Raw genomic sequence first — 20,140 nt, 5'->3', positions numbered from 1 at the left:
TTTGCATCGCTAGCATCTCGTCATATTACACAGCCGGAAGACAGCTAGATAATAAATATTGTAGCGTCAGCGCCCTTGGGTACCCAGCATGCAGTGCACACCAAAAACGCAAATAGCTGTGGAAAATAGTTTGGTTACAACAGCTGTGCAAGGGATTTCAGTTGTTGTGTTCGTTCACTTAAATGTGTGTAATGTTATTGTTTTTTTACTTAAGATAATACTGTTGGTCACCCTGATTGTGCATGTTGTGTAGTTTAATGGGATCAGAGTCTGACCATGACAAAGTATTGTTAAGCTGCTGTACCATCACAAGGTACACTTGCTAACAGCTGGACATTAGCTATACCTTGGTCCAGTTCTCTACATGACTCTTGACAGTTGTTTGACTGAGACTCTAGAGAGAGCTCAATTCAGGTAGAGTTCTAATAGCCATGGTCTTCTAACCAGTTTCAGTTTTGAAAACAGTGTGACTGTGTATGGTATGTTTTTTGGGCTACTTCTAATACTCATACGGCTGCCGCATTTATGCCTTGGCATGACCTGCGCTGGGATAGAGGGAAACCGCATGGATGGGGAAAGTGTGTGGGCAGAGCAAGCAGTAGTAGTACATAACCTACACACTTCCTTTAGTGAAGTGTATCCTCACTTTCATAAAGTTATTGTTGTAATCAAAGCTTTTAAAGAATGGATCTCTGCATGATGGGCCTGACCAGAGCACAGGTGGCCTGACACAACACGCTTCAAAGTTGTCACTTTCAAAAGGGTGGCATTTTAACCCTGTCAGTCCAACATGTCTAAAAGTTGGTACGCATGCCTTATTGCCAATGGGGAACAAATAAGTCTCAAGAACCCATAATGTCGGCAGCATGGATATTTCTCTACAGTGACAATTTGTGAAGAATTTCAAAAAATGACTTCAAATCAGCCATTGATCCAATTGTCTTGAAATGTTGTGTACATGTATGAAATACATGTCTGTGTCATGTCAATTTTGTAATGGTTTGCAATGCTGAGGAGGAACCCGCCATTGCTGCCTGCAGCTATATTTATTATTATTTTTCTTCTCCTTGCGCCCCAATATCTCAAAAAGTCCCTTGTCATAAATTTTCTAATTTGGCACATTGATACTACATCCAAGTGGGTACCCCCACACCAAATATGGGCCACATCGGACCATAGGGGGCGCCACAGGCCACGCCCAAAAGTCCGATTTTCAAAGTGATGGCATTTCCACCCCATTGCTCCAATTCTTCTGAAACTTGGTGTGCATGCCTCATTTTTCATGAGGAACAAAAAAGCCTCAAGGACCCATAAGGTCCGCCATGATGGATTTTCCTGTACTGTGATAATTTGGGAAAACCTTCAAAATTCCTCTTCTCTTGAACCAAAGGTGAAATTGGCTTGAAATTTGGTACAGATATGTATCATTGACGTATTTAAAAACGTTACTTAAGGCAATTGAATCAAGTACAAAATGGCTGAAATGGGTGTAATTATGTAAATGTACACATTGCCTCAATATGTTTGTGTCACTAAATCAAATGTATTTTTGAAGGACTTAAACTTAATAGGCTTTAAGGTGAGATGCCCCTGAAGTACCATGCAAAGTTTCACTTTGATATGTCGAAATATGACTGAATTACAGATGTTTGAACTTCGACCAAATCTGACAATGCTCGCCATAGGAGAAACAGCTTTTTTTATTATCCAGTTTTGTGTAATCCATGTCTGGGAATGGCTCAATTGGCTGGTAAGCAAATGGTTGTAGGTTCAAAACCAGTCAGAAGCATAGTTTTAAAATTTTTATTCTGGCAAAACGGTTTCTAGTCTTCCCATCAATCCTCCGTTTGTAAAAACATAGCAATGCGTGTTTATTTGAGCCCATCAAAACACTCTGATCATCTGTTTAGCGAGACTGTGTAAACCACTGCAAAACAAGCCAGGTTCACCACAGTAGCTAGCTACTTGTAGTCTACGCATGGTAGAGATAACTCTAATGGTTTTCTCTAATGAAGTCAATTGATTGTTCAGGTGGATCCCTTGCCTGTTGCACAAATTCATTTCAGTAACCTAAGCCAGGACACATTCCCACTGATGCTAGGCATGATTTAAAATTCCCTTCCATGACAAGTTATGGCACTCCAAACAACCTGTTAAAAAAAAACGATGAGAAAGTTATTCTTTACAGCAGCAACCCAGTCATCCCGTTTTTATGTGTGTATGTATGTACAAGCAGTTTCAACTTAGGCTGAATCTAACAACACTTACCACAGGAGAAACAGCTTACTTTTTTATACAGTAACTGAACATGACAATATTCAACACTGATAATAGAGCTGGGATAGTGACCTGTAAAGTATAAGGTTGTAGGTTGGAATCCAGCCATAGTCTTTTGGCCTGTCATAATTTTGATTATCTGTTTAGTTCAACAGGATGACATCTTTCTGAAGTACCACAAACAATTTCACCTTGGTATGTCAAAATATGATTGAATTAAAGCTGTTTCAACGTTGGCTGAATCTAACAACGCTTACCACAGGAGAAACAGCTTACTTTTTTATACAGTAACTGAACATGACAATATTCAACACTGAGAATAGCTCAATGGGCTGGCATGGTGACCTGTAAAGTATAAGGTAGTTGGTTGGAATCCAGCCATTATCTTTTGGCCTGTCATAATTTTGATTATCTGTTTAGTTAAACAGGATGACATCATTCTGAAATACGATGCACAATTTCATGCAATTTCACCTTGAAATGTCAACCGTTTCTTAACCTTTGTCCAAAAGCTGACCAAAGCTAATACTCTGCCCTTTCTATTCATACAATCTCAACAGTTGGTGTGTAGCAGAGAGGATAGAGAGACTGACTTGTAACCTTATGCTCATGAGTTCAAATCCCCATTCAGCCTGTTGTTGGCCAAACATGAAGTAGTTTTGCTCCTTTGTTGTCCAACTCTCGATCTTCTGCAGTGTACATGTTTATAATATTTTGCCATTTTGCGGAGGAACCGGCATCGCTGCTTGCAGCTATATTTATTATTATTATTCTAGTAATTTATCTCATGAACACATTGGTAAAAAGTTTTGAAATTTGGCATATTGATACAACATGCCACAACTACGGCCCAAACACAGACTGGCCCACATCAGATCATAGGGGGCGCCACAGGCGACGCCCAAATGTCCGATTTTCAAAGTGATAGCATTTCCACCCCATTGCTCAAATTCTTCTGAAACTTGGTGTGCATGCCTTATTTCTCATGGCGAACAAATAAAGCCTCAAGGACCCATAAGGTCCGCCTGATCGATTTTCCTGTAGACTGATAATTTGGGAAAAACTTCAAAATTCCTCTTCTCTTGAACCAAAGGTCTAATTAACTTGAGATTTTGTACAGATATGTATCATTGACGTATTTAAAAACGTTATTTATAGCAATTGAATAAAATACTAAATAGCTGAAAGGGGTGTATTTATGTAAATTTCCACATTACCTCAATATGTTTGTGTCACTAAATCAAAGTTCATTTTGAATGATGGGTTTTCAAACCTAATAGGCTTTAAGGTGACACGCCCATGAAGTACCATAAACAATTTCACCTTGATATGTCAAAATATGACTGAATTACAGCTGTTTGAACTTGGACCAAATCTGACAATGCTCGCCATTGGAGAAACAGCTTTTTTTTGTAGAGTAACTGAACATGCCAATACTCAACACTGAGAATAGCTCAACGAGCTGCAACAGTGACCTGCAAAGTACAAGGTCGTAGGTTCAAATCCAGCAACACTGAGTCTATCTTAATTTGAATACATGTTTAGTTAAACAGGATGACATCGTTCTAAAGTACCATGCGCAATTTCACCTTGATATGTCAAAATATCATTGAATTACAGCTGTTTAAGCTTTGGCCGAATCGAACAAGCCATGCTACAGGATATACATCTTTTTTTCGGGGGACAGAAACTGATCATAATTTCTCAGCCTTGCGGGTAGCTCAATGGGTTGAAGCGTTGTACTGCAAAGCATAAGGCCACAGGTTCGTTTCGAGGCACAGTCTTTTGGCCTGTCATAATTTTGATTACTTGTTTAGTTAAACAGGCAGACATCATTCTGAAATACCATGCGCAATTTCACCTTGAAGTACCATGAAGTATTTTTGCTCTCTTGTTGTCCAAGTCTCGATCTTCTACAGTGTACATGTTTATAATATTTTGCCATTTTGCGGAGGAACCCGCATCGCTGCTTGCAGCTATATTTCAGCTTTGTTGTTGTATTTACGTATCTATGATTTGTAGGTGTACATTGAAGGGCATTTTACAACTGCTCCCCAATGGAAGGTCCCACAGTCACAATGTGGCAGGCCTGTCTAGTTCTTTGGGGTCTTTGAAATCTATCTTTAGATAAAGGATATTTATAAAAAGTATAAAGGATCATTATAGTCTGGAAAGTTGGTCTCAGCAAATAGAAAGAGTATTGTGCAACTTAAAAAAAATATATATATATATATGTTTGGTCAAGAATCTTTTCAGTTTTGAACAGTCATCATGTCATCCTTTTTTACCAAGGCAAGTTATGGTGGCTTGTGAAACTGCTTATTCTCTCTCACTTCATCTACTAGTGTCTTTCTATGTATCTCATGACTGTTGCCCCTCCTATCTGTTGCTCTGTCTCTCTCTTCCTCCCTACAGCATATTGTGTTTGACTATGACATAAACGACACTGGTTCTGGCGACTTGGGGCTGGCCCTGGAGGATCCGTGTGACCTGGATCAAGTTATAACCCCTGACCTCCAGAGAGTGTTCCTCCCTGTGGTCTACGGCTTCATCTTTGTCCTGGGCATCACTGGGAACGGCCTGGTGTTGATGGTGCTTGGCTGCAAGCGCAGGTGAGAATAAAGAAGACGATGACAAAGATGTTATATTAGTTTAGTCCTTTAGTCAGTTTAGTTAGTCACTTTGTACATTTTAATCTTTTGAAAAAGAAAGAACGAAAGATCCGTACATTCGTTTATTGTATGCACCTTCCTGTCACAGTAAATTCCTTGTTTGTGTTACAACACATTACATGGCGGATAAAACACATTCTGATTCTGATGTAGAAGATGACACACAGAGTGGTTTCATCTGATTGTCCCCAGGTCAAAATTGAGTCTGACAGACCGCTACCGGCTGCACCTCTCTGCTGCCGATCTTCTCTTTGTGCTGACGCTCCCGTTCTGGGCAGCGGATGCCGCACTGACGGACTGGCGTTTCGGATTAGGCACCTGTGTGGCCGTGCACGTCATCTACACGGTGAACCTGTATGGGAGGGTGCTCATCCTGGCCTTCGTCAGTCTGGACCGCTACCTAGCCGTGGTCAAAGCAACAGACGCGCACACCTCACGCACGAGACAGCTACTGGCACGGAGACTGGTGTTTGTAGGTGAGCTACGTCTCTAGCCTCATCCCTTATCTCTCTATCTCACAACGTGCCCATGCCTCAGATGTATGTACAGAGGTACATCTTCACTTGTATTCTCCATCTCCTGATCTAACCACCAAATCTCCTCTTTGTCTCCCCTCACCCCCTCTCCTTTCCAGGAGCCTGGTCGCCTGCGGCTCTCTTGGCAGTGTCAGACATAGTGTTTGCCAGGACTCGGGAAGCAGGAGATGGGACGATTGTGCGCCAGCGCTTATACCCAGCCGACAACGCTCCTCTCTGGGTGTCAGTGTTCCACCTGCAGCTGGTGTTGGTGGGCTTGCTGGTACCGGGCCTAGTTTTGCTGGCGTGTTACTGTGTCATCGTGTCCAGGCTGACCCGCAGCGGCCTTCTGCAGGGGCAGAGACAGAAGCGCAGAGCTGTCAGGACCACTGTGGCGTTGATCCTCTGCTTCTTCCTGTGTTGGCTCCCGTATGGTGCTGGCATCACTGTGGATGCCCTCATGCGCCTACAGGTCCTTCCCAGGGGCTGCAGTCTGGAGGTGGTGCTGAGTGTGTGGCTGGCGGTGGCTGAACCCATGGCATTTGCCCACTGCTGTCTAAACCCGCTGCTGTATGCCTTTCTGGGGGCGGACTTCAAGAGGTCCGCCAGACGGGAGGACTCAACACTCGGTCGCCTTGTCTCCAGTATGACGAGTCCACCTCCTAGACGCCCAGGAACCTCTACTACCACAGAGTCTGAGTCATTTAGTCTACACTCCAGATAACAGAATATGGGTGTGGATGTAGGTGTGGGTTGGATGAGGGTGTAAATGCTTTGTCCTATATATGGGAAGAGGGTAGTCTGCTGATCCATGACTTTGTCCCTTGTCTGAAAGATAAACGTTTCTGTAAATAGGGTTTGTGGGTCACTGATGTTGTTGTTTTTAAGTTTGTTTATATACAATACAATTTCGAAATGAAATGTTCTCACTTTTTGTCTTACTCTTCCTGTCTCTCAGAGTTGTCAGTATGTGTGTGTGTGGTTGTGTGTGTGTTAGTTTCAATTATTTTGGAGGTGTTCACCCCTCCCTCCATCCCAGTTAGTGCTGGTAGTCTTGGATGTGTCTATATCACTGTCATCATCATCATCACACACACCAACTATGACTCAACTTTGACTCATGATGGTTCTAAACAAACGCATGTCAAAAGCACTGAAACATTATATTGAGAATGAAACTAGGTTTCAGACTAGTGGCTTTCTAGCGCCAACTAGAAAGTTACAGCATAACATGAGGAGAGAGGAGGAGAGAAAAAGGCAACCCCCACACAATGCTCCTAGAGGAGTACAGTGTGGGAACAGACAAAAACCGCGCGAAGGATAGAGAAAATGTTTCACTTTGTTTTTTTAGCATGAAAAGTTAGCACAACATAGCTGTGGTCAAGATGACCCCGATACCTCGCGAAGGATAGAGAAAATGTTTCACTTTGTTTTTTAGCATGAAAAGTTAGCACAAAATAGCTGTGGTCAAAACGACCCCGATACCACACAAAGGATAGAGAAAATGTTTCAATTTGTTTTTTTAGCATGAAAAGTTAGTAAAACATACCTATGGGTCAAAACGACCCTAAGGTAGCACAAGGGTTAATAGGAAAGTGGAGTATTTAAAGTTGTGGACTCCATACTACAGTGGGTGGCATTGCATTGAAGGATTTCTATTCACCTCCATTGTAAGCAGGTTTATTTTAGCAATGCTTCACTTGAGGCATGCTCGTTCTTGTATGTGACAGGTGTAAGGGCTTAAGGGTGTGCATTTTTTAAGTCTGAAACAAGCATGTTTGGTTACTGAATGCTTGCTAAATGATTTTGGGCCGGTTTCGGAGACAGGGCTTAAATCAAGACTGGAGTAGGCCTAAATCAGACTATTTAATCCTGGCTATTTAAGTGGCTTGCATGAACATGGCATAAATTTGGCTTAGTTAGTCTGAGACTATGGAGTCCAGTCATCCAGTCATTGAAAGCAAAATCCATACTGCTGCTATTGAACAGAAGAAAAGAAGTGCTTGGTCTGCAATTGGCAATGAATTCAATGCAAATGAAGATGTCACCACAAGAACAGTACAACAACTGCAGGTGAGTTAATCTTCATTATTAGGCACAAAAATATGTGTTTGTTTCCTGTTGCCTATACCCTGCTTATTTATGGCCTACCCAAATACAATACTCCTGCTGCTTGTAGCATTCACATTGAATGAATATCCTGTTTAAAAGGATAGTAACGTATTTTAAAGGGGCATATGCATGTTAAACATGGTGGTAGAGTAAGATATGTTGCACAAAGGAAAATCCATACCTATATGTGAGGGGGAAAGAAATATAAAATAAAATCATTTCTCCACCATGACCTAAATTATCAGGATCTTATTTTTATTATGCCTTATCAGTACCAGTATTTCAGATTTCCCATATTACTATTTTTGTGACATCAAAAAAGAAAACTAATGAATGATATCTGCCTTCTATGGAAGAACATTAAACTGGGATTAAAAAAAGAGAATGCAGCAAGCTGAAGAGAGCGATTTATTACAGGTGGTGGACCACCAATAAAGGACACATGTGATGAATTGGGTGACTTGCTGTCTGGTATAATAGAGCACCAGCAACCTCTGGATGGTATACCAGACAATGACCATTTGGACAGTGAACATGGAGAACTGAGCACAAATGGTAAATATACCTTAGGAAGTAAATTGGTTACAGGGCCATATTAGTTGATTTGAGTTTGGAACAGTGGTATTTTTTTCCAGAGGAAACCAATCAAGAGCCAGTTCACAACGAGCCTGAACCCTCCTCATCTGCTATGGCACCCCTGGGAGATGAAGCTGCTACCATCCAACAGAGACCAAAAAAGATAACAATGCATGAAAAGTTAGCCAGAGAATTTCATGAGCGTAAAATTGAATATTTAAAAGAAGAACATGAAATGAAAATGAGAATTCTAGAGGTTGAACTGGATATGAAATTGGGAGAGAGGGCTATGCTCCAAAAAAGAATTCTGCATACCAGTAGCCATGGTGAATATGAGGAATTGTGAAAAATAAAAATAAATGTATTGTCATTTGGCGTGTGAGTGAGTATTAATCATCACAAACTACATTTTAACCAGCCTTGGTTCACTCGTTTAATTTTGCTACATTATTGTAATTTTGTACAGAAACAGTATGCAAGCAAAACTATACCATAATGAATACATTCCATATTTAAATGCTGAAGTGCTGCACTGTGAAAGCAGCTCTGTGTGCAAGTCCTCGCTGGTCATTGGCTGCCTCTGCCACCATGGGCACATCTGCATCATCCTGATCTTCCATTGGCAGATCAGGACAGCCATGCTGCTTCAGGTAGTTGTGCAGCACAGCTGTAGCAATGATCACTTTGCAGCATCTTCTTGGCTTGAAACAAAGCGTATTTCGTAAGCACTGGAATCGAGTTTTCCATACTCCAAACATACGCTCGATCATCCCTCTAGTACGGATATGAGCTCTGTTGTACCTTTGCTGCTCAGCTGTTGTGGGATTTAGATGTGGTGTGAATAAATAGTTACTCTGACCATATCCACTATCACCAAGTAGTAGTCTACTATGTTGTCCTCTCTCAAATTGTGCACACAATGAAGAGTTGAGAAAAATCCTTGAATCATGGGTTGCACCTTTCCAACGGGCAACAATGTTTGAAAACTCCAAATTAGGAGTGCATACACCCTGAACATTGATTGAAAAACAGTTCTTACGATTCCTGTATTCCTCTGCATCAGGAGTTGATGGACACTTGATGGGAACATGACATCCGTCTATACAGCCAATCACTCCTGGGAAGTGCCCATATTCATAGAATTGCACTTTATAGTTGGCTTGCCGAGCAGCATCAGGGAACTTGATGTAAAGACTCCTCAGTTCACAAATGGCACTGCAGACTTTGTGAACTATTCTACATACAGTTGGTTCACTGACACCACACAAATCACCAGTTTCACGATGAAAGATTCCACATGCCAAGAACCTCAAAGTGATCAGAACTTGCAGTTGATTGGACACAGGCCTTCCTCTTTGAGACAGAGAGGAAAGTCTAGGCTCAAGCAAAGTAATTATCTCCAATGCATTTTCCTTGTGCATACGAAAGCGGTCTCGAAAAGTTATTTCATCAAACTGATTCAATGGATCACTCCTATCCAGCAGTATTCGTCTGGCTGGCCTTTGTCGTGCATGTTGGTCCTCATTTAGATATTCCAAATAGTCCATGCTCCCAAACAATCCAAGCTCAGTTTCACAAACAGTAGCCTAGCCTACTAAGCGGGAGTTAAACCTGCCTCCTTGGCAGATTAGTTTAAGCTTCAATTCAGTCCAATTTAGTCCTGGAGTAGCTCTAATGCTCAATTTTGCAATCGGCTTTGTTTAATCCAGAACAGGCTTAATCCACGACTATTTTAAGCTACGTCTGTGCAAGTGAATTTCAGTTAAGCCAGCTCAAACAGCATTTTAGTCTGGGACTAGGCTTAAGCCTTGTCTCCGAAACCGGCCCTTTATGTTTTAGGTTGGTGTGTTGGAGGCCAAGGTCATCTCCTTGAAGATTGGCACAGAAATGGTTTCTGTACGCAACTCTCAAGCCGAGGTGAAGTAGGTGATGCCACAGGAAGCATTGCGCTTAAATTGTGGGACAGTCAAATTTTGTCTGTGCAGGAGGGCTTGTCCTATAAATTCACTAATCTGTCGACACAGCAGTTTTTGGGATCCGTCTTTCTGACTACCACGAGAGCTAGTGCAATTGACAAAATGGATGACATCAGTGGAGTTGTAGCCAAGGAAGATGGAGAGGGAAGTGCACGTGAGAATGTGACTAAATTCTTCAGTGATGTCGAAGGGGCTCATATTGAAGCAAAGCGGCAGTGTCCGAAGTGTTATACACAGCAGTTGACTTTTGATATAAAAGTTCCTTACCATAGATGTGAGAAATGCAAGATTCTGCGCAGGGGTGGGAGTTATGTCTCAAAGCTTAGTGGAGAGTTGGTGCTTTGCACTGACAAGGGGGAGCACAGCTTGACCATTCCAAATTCCATTTTAAGAGTTTACTTGGACAGTGAAGGCTCTTGCACTGACATTTTGGATGTGCAGGACATTGAGCAACACTTCATCAGTGGTGGCTGTTATGAAGTCGAGCACAACAGGGCAGATGTTGTAACGAGTATAAAAAAGAAGGTTGTGCAGCAGTATTTGACAGATGCAATAAGTGATGTGTCAGATTTGTATTCAGGGGAGTTTGTAGTTTCCAAAGATGTATACCACCCAGAAAGTCAAATTTTCACCAGGTGAAGGGTTTCCCCAGGACACCACACATACAGTATATGCCGCCCATGCCCATCCCCCAACACTGTCATCCAAGGGTCAAGACTAAACCAATTCACCTTGGTGGTGTGCCACAGACTGGTTTTATATTATTTCTTAATGATTTCGCACAAAACAGTACAAAATTCAACTATGTATCAACTATGTAAAACGATGTATTCACAGTATATACAAGGTGAATACTCCCACACAGTGACATTATAGGCTATCATTTACCCATCCATCCATCATCTGCCGCTTTTCCGGGGGTCGGTCGCGGGGGCAGCAACCTAAGCAGGGAGGCCCAGACTTACCTCTCCCCGGCCACTTCCACCAGCTCTTCTTGGGGGACCCCGAGGCGTTCCCAGGCCAGCCGAGAGACATAGTCCCTCCAGCGTGTCCTGGGTCTTTCCCGGGGCCTCTTCCCAGTGGGACGTGCCCAGAACACCTCACCAGGGAGGCGTCCAGGAGGCATCCTTATCAGATGCCCGAGCCACCTCAACTGGCTATCATTTACGTGCCTTTCAAATGAGCAATAGAAACTGATCGCAGGAATGTCACCATTCTAATTATTATTTATTGCCCATGTCGCCCCCTGTTCCACAAACAAGTTGATCTCCATTCCAACGTGTCTTTCCTTCCTCATTCTCCCATCACATATTCAGTATTTCCCTGAAACGTTTTTGTTTAAAAGCAGATGCTGCAGTCCGAGGTGCTCACATACAGTAGGCACCATGTCTGGCTCTACCATCCTGCTGCCACTGTTACTGCTGCTCTCTGGATCCTCAGCCTCCAACTTCAACGGAGGGACCATGACCTTTAACCCCAAAGGAGTCAACTCAGACGGATCCTACACAGTAAGACCACAAAGTAGAAAGTGTTCTGACAGGGGAGTGTGGATATCTGCCTTCTGCAAAGTAGCAAAGATAAAGACTAATGTTTTTGAATGGAAGATACTGGTAACTGGTTGGCATTTATTTCACGCACAGTCTGGGATTTCACTGCCTATTTGATGAATAGATGTAAGATTACAAATCAAGCCCATTATTAGCATTGAGCCTGCTACTGTTGTGAAAGTATGTCGTATTTGTTATATGTTATAAATGATTCATCTGTGCTGGATAGTTACACTGTACTCAACTTTTTCAGTATGTTATCTATTAGGGGTGGGGGGGAAAAAACGATTCACATTTGAATCGCAATTCAGTCTTCTAGCGATTCATATCGATTCACAAATTTTAAAAATCGTTTTTATTTTTATGATTTTTTTTATTTATTCGAATATACCTCGAATCGTGACCCCAAATCGATTTTAATCGAATCTTGGATGTACCAAAAGATTCCCACCCCTATTATCTATCGCCCTCTAATTGATTGAAAGCCAAACTAGAATGTTTTTAGGATTTTACTGTAAGTGTGTTTCACTTTTCATGAGTTCGACCATCTTAGAAACTACAGTATAGAATTGTGGGTTAGACTTTACATCTCCTTAATGATTGTAGGTGGACATTCACTTCAAGTTGGCCATTAACCTAGAGTGTCCCAATTCAGCCTTGGCTGACAGATGGACATGTCAGAGTGGAAATTGTGGCAGTATTAGCAGCAATGCTCTGTATAACCTGGACAGTAGCAGTGGAGAATGGTGCCAGTGGGAAGAAGTCATGATAAGAAATGTTGACACCAACCTACCTTTTATACTTGGGTAAGTGTTGAATGAAACTGAGAAACAACACTTTACACAACTGCATTTATATTTGTAAATGTTCATAGTATTTGCTCAGTAAAGTCCCATGCCTGTGTGCTGATTGTTCACTACCTGTACCAAAGCATTTTTACACTGAAAGTGATATTTCAAGTGTATATCTCCCATATGAAACAGCCTGTTTCACAATCAATCTAAATGTTAATCGATGTTATTGTTTGTACCCTTCAGTCACCATGCACGCTATCTTACTTGAACACTTCCAACTCAGTTGGAAACACGTACGCGGTGCAGCTTATGATGGAGGACTTCCCCACTGCGTAACCCTGACCTACAAGGATGGCTCGCTGTCCAACCGAAATCCCTCCAGCCCTCTCAGCAAGTTGCCCGTACAGTTTGCAGTCACAGGTAGATATTATCCACAGTGTGTAGGCTACACGTTTGTCTATGACAGGCAAGGTGGGGGAGTGTGTGTGTGTGTGTGGGGGGGGGGCGTAATTAGCAAAGTGTCCAACCGTCGAGTGTGTGTGGGTTGGTTGTTCCATTTATCAACGTATACAACTATGTAGCATGTGAAAGACAGAAGTACATCTCGGTATTCATGGCTGCCTTGTCCTCCAGTTGGGGATGAAGTGCCCTCCTGTGCAGAGGGGGAATATCTCCCCAGGTTCCTGTCCCCGACGCCGGCCTACGGAACCCACTTCTACATCGCTGTCAACAACACACTGGAGATCTCAGTCAGGGCAGAGGCCAATCTTTCTACGTGAGGAAAATACACTAACTCATGTATTCACCACTAGGAGGCAGTGTGTACTTAACATCAAACAGTCTGCCTATCTAGGAATGATCCTACATATCCGAAGTGTAGAAGAATACTTATGGGACCGTGTTGTGTTTCTGAGCTTCTGGTCAGTGGTCCGCGCAATTTTACAAAGACCACGACTGCACCTGGACAGTTCAGGATAAGATGGACACCAGCAGATGATGACAGACAGGACCATCCTATCTGCTTCGTCTCCCAGGCACAGGATGTCGGGTCAGTCTTCATTTTGATAAATCAAGTGGTTCTCTATCAGTTCAGTTGTTTTATAATCCGTGATCTATCATTTTAAGTACCAAATTTGAAAAGATTTACCATCTAACAAATTTGTTAATTAAATATTCTTTTTACAGCCCCAAATATCACTCTGAGCTGCGTTGTGTGATTGTCACCGTTGGAAACCTATATACCACACCAACACCCACAACTACCACACAAACACCTACAACTACCACACCAACACCCACAACTACCACACCAACACCTACCACACCTACAACTACCACACCAACACCCACAACTACCACACCAACACCCACAACTACCACACCTACAACTACCACACCAACAACTACCACACCAACACCTACAACTACAACACCTACCACACCAACACCCACAACTACCACACCAACACCCACAACTACCACACCAACAACTACCACACCCACAACTACCACACCCACAACTACCACACCAACACCCACAACTACGACACACATTTTAACAACACACAACTACTATACCTGATGCCACAAGTACCACACCAACACCTACAACTACCACGCCAACACCTACAACTACCACATCAACACCCACAACTACCACACCAACACCTACAACTACCACATCAACTACCACATCAACACCAACAACTACCACACCAACACCTACAACTACCACACAAACACCTACAACTACCACATCAACACCAACAACTACCACACCAACACCTACAACTACCACACCTACAACTACCAAACCAACATTTACCACACCAACACCTACAACTACCAGACAAACACCTACAACTACCACACCTACAACGACCAAACCAACAACTACAACGACCACGCCAACATTCACAACTACCACACCAACAAATACAACTACCAAACCAACAAGCACAACTACCACTCTAACAAATAGTACTACTTTAATTATTTTTATTACTTGTATTATTGATTTATGTAAAGCACCTTGAACTGCAATTCTTGTGTGATATGTGCTATATGAATAAAGTCTTATTATTATTATTATTACTACCACACCAACCAATACTACTAGTATACCTGAAGCCACAACTACCACACCAACATTCACAACTACCACACTACCAAATACAACTACCTAATAGAAAACCTCTCTTTTTTATCTTTTACAAATGATTAGAATTATACATTCAAACTATATTGTATTCCTTTAATGAGAAAGCTGTCTGTACTCTTTATAAGGTCTTTGTATGATTTGTTCTGTGCTGTACCCCCTTGCATTCTTGTCTGTTTGTATACTCTGTAATTGACTGTATTTCTGCCTTTATGCAATAATAAAAAAAAAGATAAAAGGTTGTGACAAAGAAAAAAGAAAGAACTAGCCTGCTCCGTGTCAGGCTCAGACCATAGACTTATATTTAGTAGACACAGCTTGTTTTTTCTTCCAAGATGGCGTCCCCATTCATTTCTATGAAAAGTGCTCAGTGGCGCAGTGAGGCAAGCGAGAGCGCGAAATGGACCGCGCCATCGTTCCAGTTCCGGCTCGTCCAGTCTTGCGCAGAACAGTGGCTCGCCTTTTTCCTAGCTCCGAGACTCGTGCACGCTTGCAACTAGCTATACACGTCAGTTAGCAGGGGGTGCATTTCATGGCAAGAAGGAATACAACAAGCCTGTCGTGAAATGCACCCCCCTCTATTGTCTGTTCTGTATATCCCAGCATCAAATGATTCTTACTGCACACTGAGGGCACTAGTATGAGTAAGCACAGTAAGTTTCAGGCATGTAACACTTTCTTAGTCAGGGTTAGCAGGGGGTGCATTAATAGGGAGTGGACAGGCTCTCCGTAGACGGGCTCTGGTTGCACTAATTAGATGAAAAGTTTGTTCCTCTGGTATCCCATGGAAACCGCCGTATCCGATTTGCTGTAGGAAGAGGTGTGACCGCAACGCAATGGCCCAGTATAATTTACATACATTAGGACTACTTTTCCTCACATAATCGACACGTGGGACAATTGTTTTTTATTGTTAAGTTATCCGATAGCAATAGTTGAGATATGTGATATGCGTTGCACATGGGTCTAAATGACGCATTAGGAATGAATACTCTACCGGTTTCACCTTTTTATTTGAACCAAGGGACAATAAACAGAAATATCAGTATGTGTATTCAATAATGTACACATAGCCTAATCCTACATTTACTTCATGGTATTTAAATGGAGGTTGGGGTTATCTTTGCAATATGAACAAATGGCATGAATAATACTAATCTAATTGAGTGGTTTAAAAGTTAATAGTGCACAGGCTGGGAAATACTTGGATAAAATACATTGTGAATCACATACAATATCAAAATATATACATTTTAAGATACAAGAAGTCGGCAGTTAATCAATCAGATATCTAAATGTAGTATTTAATAATAATAATAAAAAAACACCTTAAAGTAAAACCCTCTTTCTGCTAATTTTGCAAAAGAAAACAGAACACGTGACCACAGCAAAACATTTTGCCTACACCCCTTACTTCCCTTTCTCCCCAGACCCCTTCTCTGTCGGTTCTTCGGTTGTCGGGTTGTGGTCTTTGACCACAGCCTTGGCGGTGGTCTTCCCGGTGCTCTTCAATATGCCCTTCATGCCCAGGTTGTCCATGTTGAAGGCTGTGACGCCCACGTTGACGACAGACTGAACAGCCGTGCCTGTGGCTTGTCCCGTATCTTCACCATACCTTCGCCACGAATGACAGTGGCCCGGGTTAGAAAATATAGTACGCCAACAAGAAAGCTATTACTAAGGACATGTGGGGAGCCAGTTGCAATATCTGTAGGCTACTAGAAAGTGCTGAATATCAAATATAGGATGAGCTAAAGGTAAGGCAATAGGTCAGTGGCTAATTTGTTGTTATTCACCACAGCAGAATGTTACCGGTTAAAAAAAACAAGAGAGGTAAGGTATTTGAATTCATGTCAGTTTTATTCTAAACAAGTTAGATGAGAGTCACCACCTCACAGAATAACCAGCGGCACCACCACTCATTCCACACAGGCATTTAGCTGTCCACATCACAGATGACTCAGCGAAGACCCCAACAGACCAGCAATTGCAGCAGTCCTTAACCCTTGTGTTCTCTTCGGGTCATTCTGACCCATCAGTCATTGTGACCCACCGTCGTATTGCGACAAATTTTGCGCATACAAAGACAAAGTGAAGCATTTTCTTTTAACAGCTAGGCTGTCTCAGACCCCCCACATTGCGAAGGTTAAAAGAAAATTATTTTAATTTGTTTTTGTATTGGGTAAAATTGGGTAAACACAACGATGGTTCGTTATGAACCTTTGGGTCATGTGACCCGAAGGCAGCACGAGGGTTAAATTAAAATCACGTATGAAACCTTCACTCATACATTACAGAGCACATGAACACTTACATGTAAAAAACATAACAGCGGCTATGAAGCCTGAGCCTACCTGTCAACAGAAACCGAAGATGAAATGCAGTCAGAAGAAGGGAATACATGGTGAGTATGCAACAGCCCAAAGGCGAAGTCAAATACTGCTATAGTACATTATTGATTGATTATTCTATTTTATAACCTACAGCTTTATATCATTTATAGTATAGTATCACCTAATGGAACCTTTTGGAAAGAAACCCTGCAAAGATTGTTCAAAACACTCTACAGGATGCAGTAAGTTTGTTGACAGAGTTATTTCAAACTTAAACATAATATGTATTAGCAACAAATATACTGAATATACATTTGATGCCTCAATGATTTTTCCATTACTTCAGAACAGGAGACCACATCATTGCCTAAGCTCTACATGAAAGATTACTACAGAGTGCAACTACACAGCTTTGTGTTGACGATATCCTACTCAAGACCTGAGAACAGCGCAGTACAAAGAAACAGATCATATAAGCTACTATACAGCTGTTGCATGATGGCCAAAATGATACACTATGTAACTTTGCTAATTGTATATTCTCAATCACTGCTGCCATGAAAGAACATGTTCCACTCACCACTTCTTGAATTGACTTGTTTATCAGACTAAGACTATGTGATTACTATTTTTCAAGATTGTCAGTCTAACATTTGTCGTTTTGTGTTTGTTATATAAATACATTTTGGCCTCACAAAAGTTATCTGATGGATTTTTAAAATTGTTTGTCAGTTACAGCAAATCTAATTTGGAATCACCTTGGTGTATCGAACAATATATTTGACCAAAGCCAAGAAGCGAATAAAGTTACTGCACGTTATAAGTACAGGCCAAGTGTAACTCCCATACCACAAAGGACCCATATTCGACCGTAGGTGGTGCTACAGGTCACAGCCACTTTTTATTTATTTTTTTATTCATGATAGCTTTTTCTGAGCAGAAACAGATATTTCAAACGAACTGGGTATGTCACATGAGTGCAATAGCTCGTTGTGACCTGCTTGTTGCAAAAGTGCCATGGAGGCCATGTCCTGCTCTGGACTGCTTGGGCCCTCCATTGCTGTAGCAGAACATTCGTTTCGCATCTGTTAACTTGGGGGATAGCTAGGCTAACTATAGCTTTACTGCAAGGCAGCTGCAGAAACGCCACAAGCAAAGAGGCCAGGGTGATAACTATTTACTCATTTTACTTTGTGATGTGAAACACAATTGTGAAATGTAATGTACAATATTAGCTGATATTATTAAGGAAGTACATCTACTTTCGGAAACAGTAGTCTACTATTTCACTGAAGTATTAGCATCATGACATTATAGCCTGTGTTGCCCGGGCAACACATACTACAGTGGTCTATGATGTATCTGTTTTCAATCGTTAAAATACACATTCCTCACATATACATTTTCGTTGTAGGATTTATTCTGACATTAGTAAACGATTTGTTGGTGAAATTACCATTACCTGTGGTTTCAAACCAGTGTAGCTAACTGCAACGCTGTAGCTTACTGTACGCGAGACACACTACAAAAACATCTACAGTACACAGCTGTTTAGGAAGTCAAACGGCGACAGAAGATGTTCGGCACTCTCCTTACTTAAATCAAAAGTCTATCTAACTACTAACCTGAACTTCATTGCCACAGCCTAAACGTTGTCAATCTGTTCATGGAAATAATTAATTTCAGCCTAAACCATACAACGGAACGTTAAATCCAATTCAACCAACGCAATCGCTACCAAGACGAACACAGCAGTAGTCTACTAGTACTGTACCGTAGTAGTACAATTTACCGGGGAAGCTTCTCCACACAGGGCTATATCGCATTTTGCGTTGTTACTGACAATGGTTGCTACCAGTGAGCTTTTTATGAATGAGCGATTTTCCACTAAATAAATGTCAATCTTATTTACGTTTTTGGGGGCATATTTTCAGTTAGATGGTACTGTTTGAATCGCGATTCCATCTTCTACTGCCGGTAACGTCGTAGAATAATCTTCAAAGGGGTTAATGAATGAATGCAATATGAGTAGCTAGGCTAAATGCCTGAAAATATCACAAGAAGGGAAAACTTAAAAGGACGTTTAAGTCATAGAGATTAGGTCAATTTTTACACTGGTCTGCCAAATGTATTCGTTTTGATTCAGCTATGAGGCTGCCTCTTGCAGGGGAAATGAGAAGATATCATATTTCATTCTACACTTCACTCGTATTTTGAGTTGTAGGCTAAATGAGCAGCAAAAAAAAGATGCTTTTAAATCTATGTCATCTTTATAAATAATAAGTAGGCCCTATGCATTTTTATATAAAATATACAGAAATATCAGTTGTAAAACTGTCATTAAAAAACGGACCCCTGTGCAACCGACGCAAGCAAGCACACCCTACAATTTCCCCAGAAATTGTAGGAAATATCAGTTGTAAAACTGTCATTAAAAAACGGACCCCTGTGCAACCGACGCAAGCAAGCACACCCTACAATTTCCCCAGAAATTGTACCCTCTCTAGTTATTATTATTGGGTGTGCTCAAGCCTTCGGCGAGAGCACAACCTTTGTTCTCTCACATATATATTATTATTATTTTTATTTCTTTTTGCCCCCCTAAAACTCAGTCAATATTTGGCCTACATAGACAACGTAGGTGTCAAAAGTTTCGTCTTGGTAGCGATTGAGTTGCTTGTATTGGGATTTACGTTCCGTTGCACGGTTTAAGTAGAAATTACGTTTTTGTGTCGAAAAGTGAAGCTAACGGTGGCTAACATGCTAACCACAGTCAATGACGCTACTTACGTCACTAACGTCACGAAAACTCGCGTGACTACCTCTAGCAGAATATTAGTTTAGCAGCTCGTTAACTTCTGGGAGATAGCTAGGCTAACTATAGCTTTACTGCAAGGCAGCTGCAGAAACGCCACAAGCAAAGAGGCCAGGTGATAACTATTTAATAATTTTACTTTGTGATATGACACACAATTGTGATGTGTAATGTACAATATAAGCTGATATTATTAAGGAAGTACATCTACTTTCGGAAACAGTAGTCTACTATTTCACTGAAGTATTAGCATCATGACATTAGCCTGTGTTGCCCGGGCAACACATACTACAGTGGTCTATGATGTAGCATTATCTGTTTTCAATCGTTAAAATAAACATTCCTCACATATACATTTTCGTTGT

The 20,140-nt window shown here is 41.5% G+C and overlaps 1 protein-coding gene and 1 long non-coding RNA gene across 2 annotated transcripts; both read left to right on the top strand.

Moving 5' to 3' along the window:
- Window positions 1-4,656: 4,656 nt before the first annotated feature.
- LOC134019510 (C-X-C chemokine receptor type 4-like) lies at window positions 4,657-6,188 on the top strand (the record flags this gene model as incomplete). The annotated part of the gene is made up of 3 exons (XM_062460470.1): window positions 4,657-4,889; window positions 5,142-5,425; window positions 5,584-6,188. Coding segments are annotated over 3 exons (1,122 nt in total), but the record flags the coding sequence as incomplete, so codon positions are not given.
- A 10,732-nt stretch (window positions 6,189-16,920) lies between these two features.
- Window positions 16,921-17,556, top strand: LOC134018203 (uncharacterized). Its single transcript, XR_009929894.1, has 3 exons — window positions 16,921-17,031; window positions 17,114-17,202; window positions 17,307-17,556. It is a non-coding gene; the product is annotated as an uncharacterized LOC134018203 (long non-coding RNA).
- The last annotated feature ends 2,584 nt before the right edge of the window (window positions 17,557-20,140 follow it).

This window comes from Osmerus eperlanus, chromosome 4 (genome assembly GCF_963692335.1).
Source record: "Osmerus eperlanus chromosome 4, fOsmEpe2.1, whole genome shotgun sequence".
Taxonomy (NCBI): domain Eukaryota; kingdom Metazoa; phylum Chordata; class Actinopteri; order Osmeriformes; family Osmeridae; genus Osmerus; species Osmerus eperlanus.
Note: the sequence above shows the minus strand (reverse complement) of the source record. Positions and strands in the feature narration are given on the sequence as shown.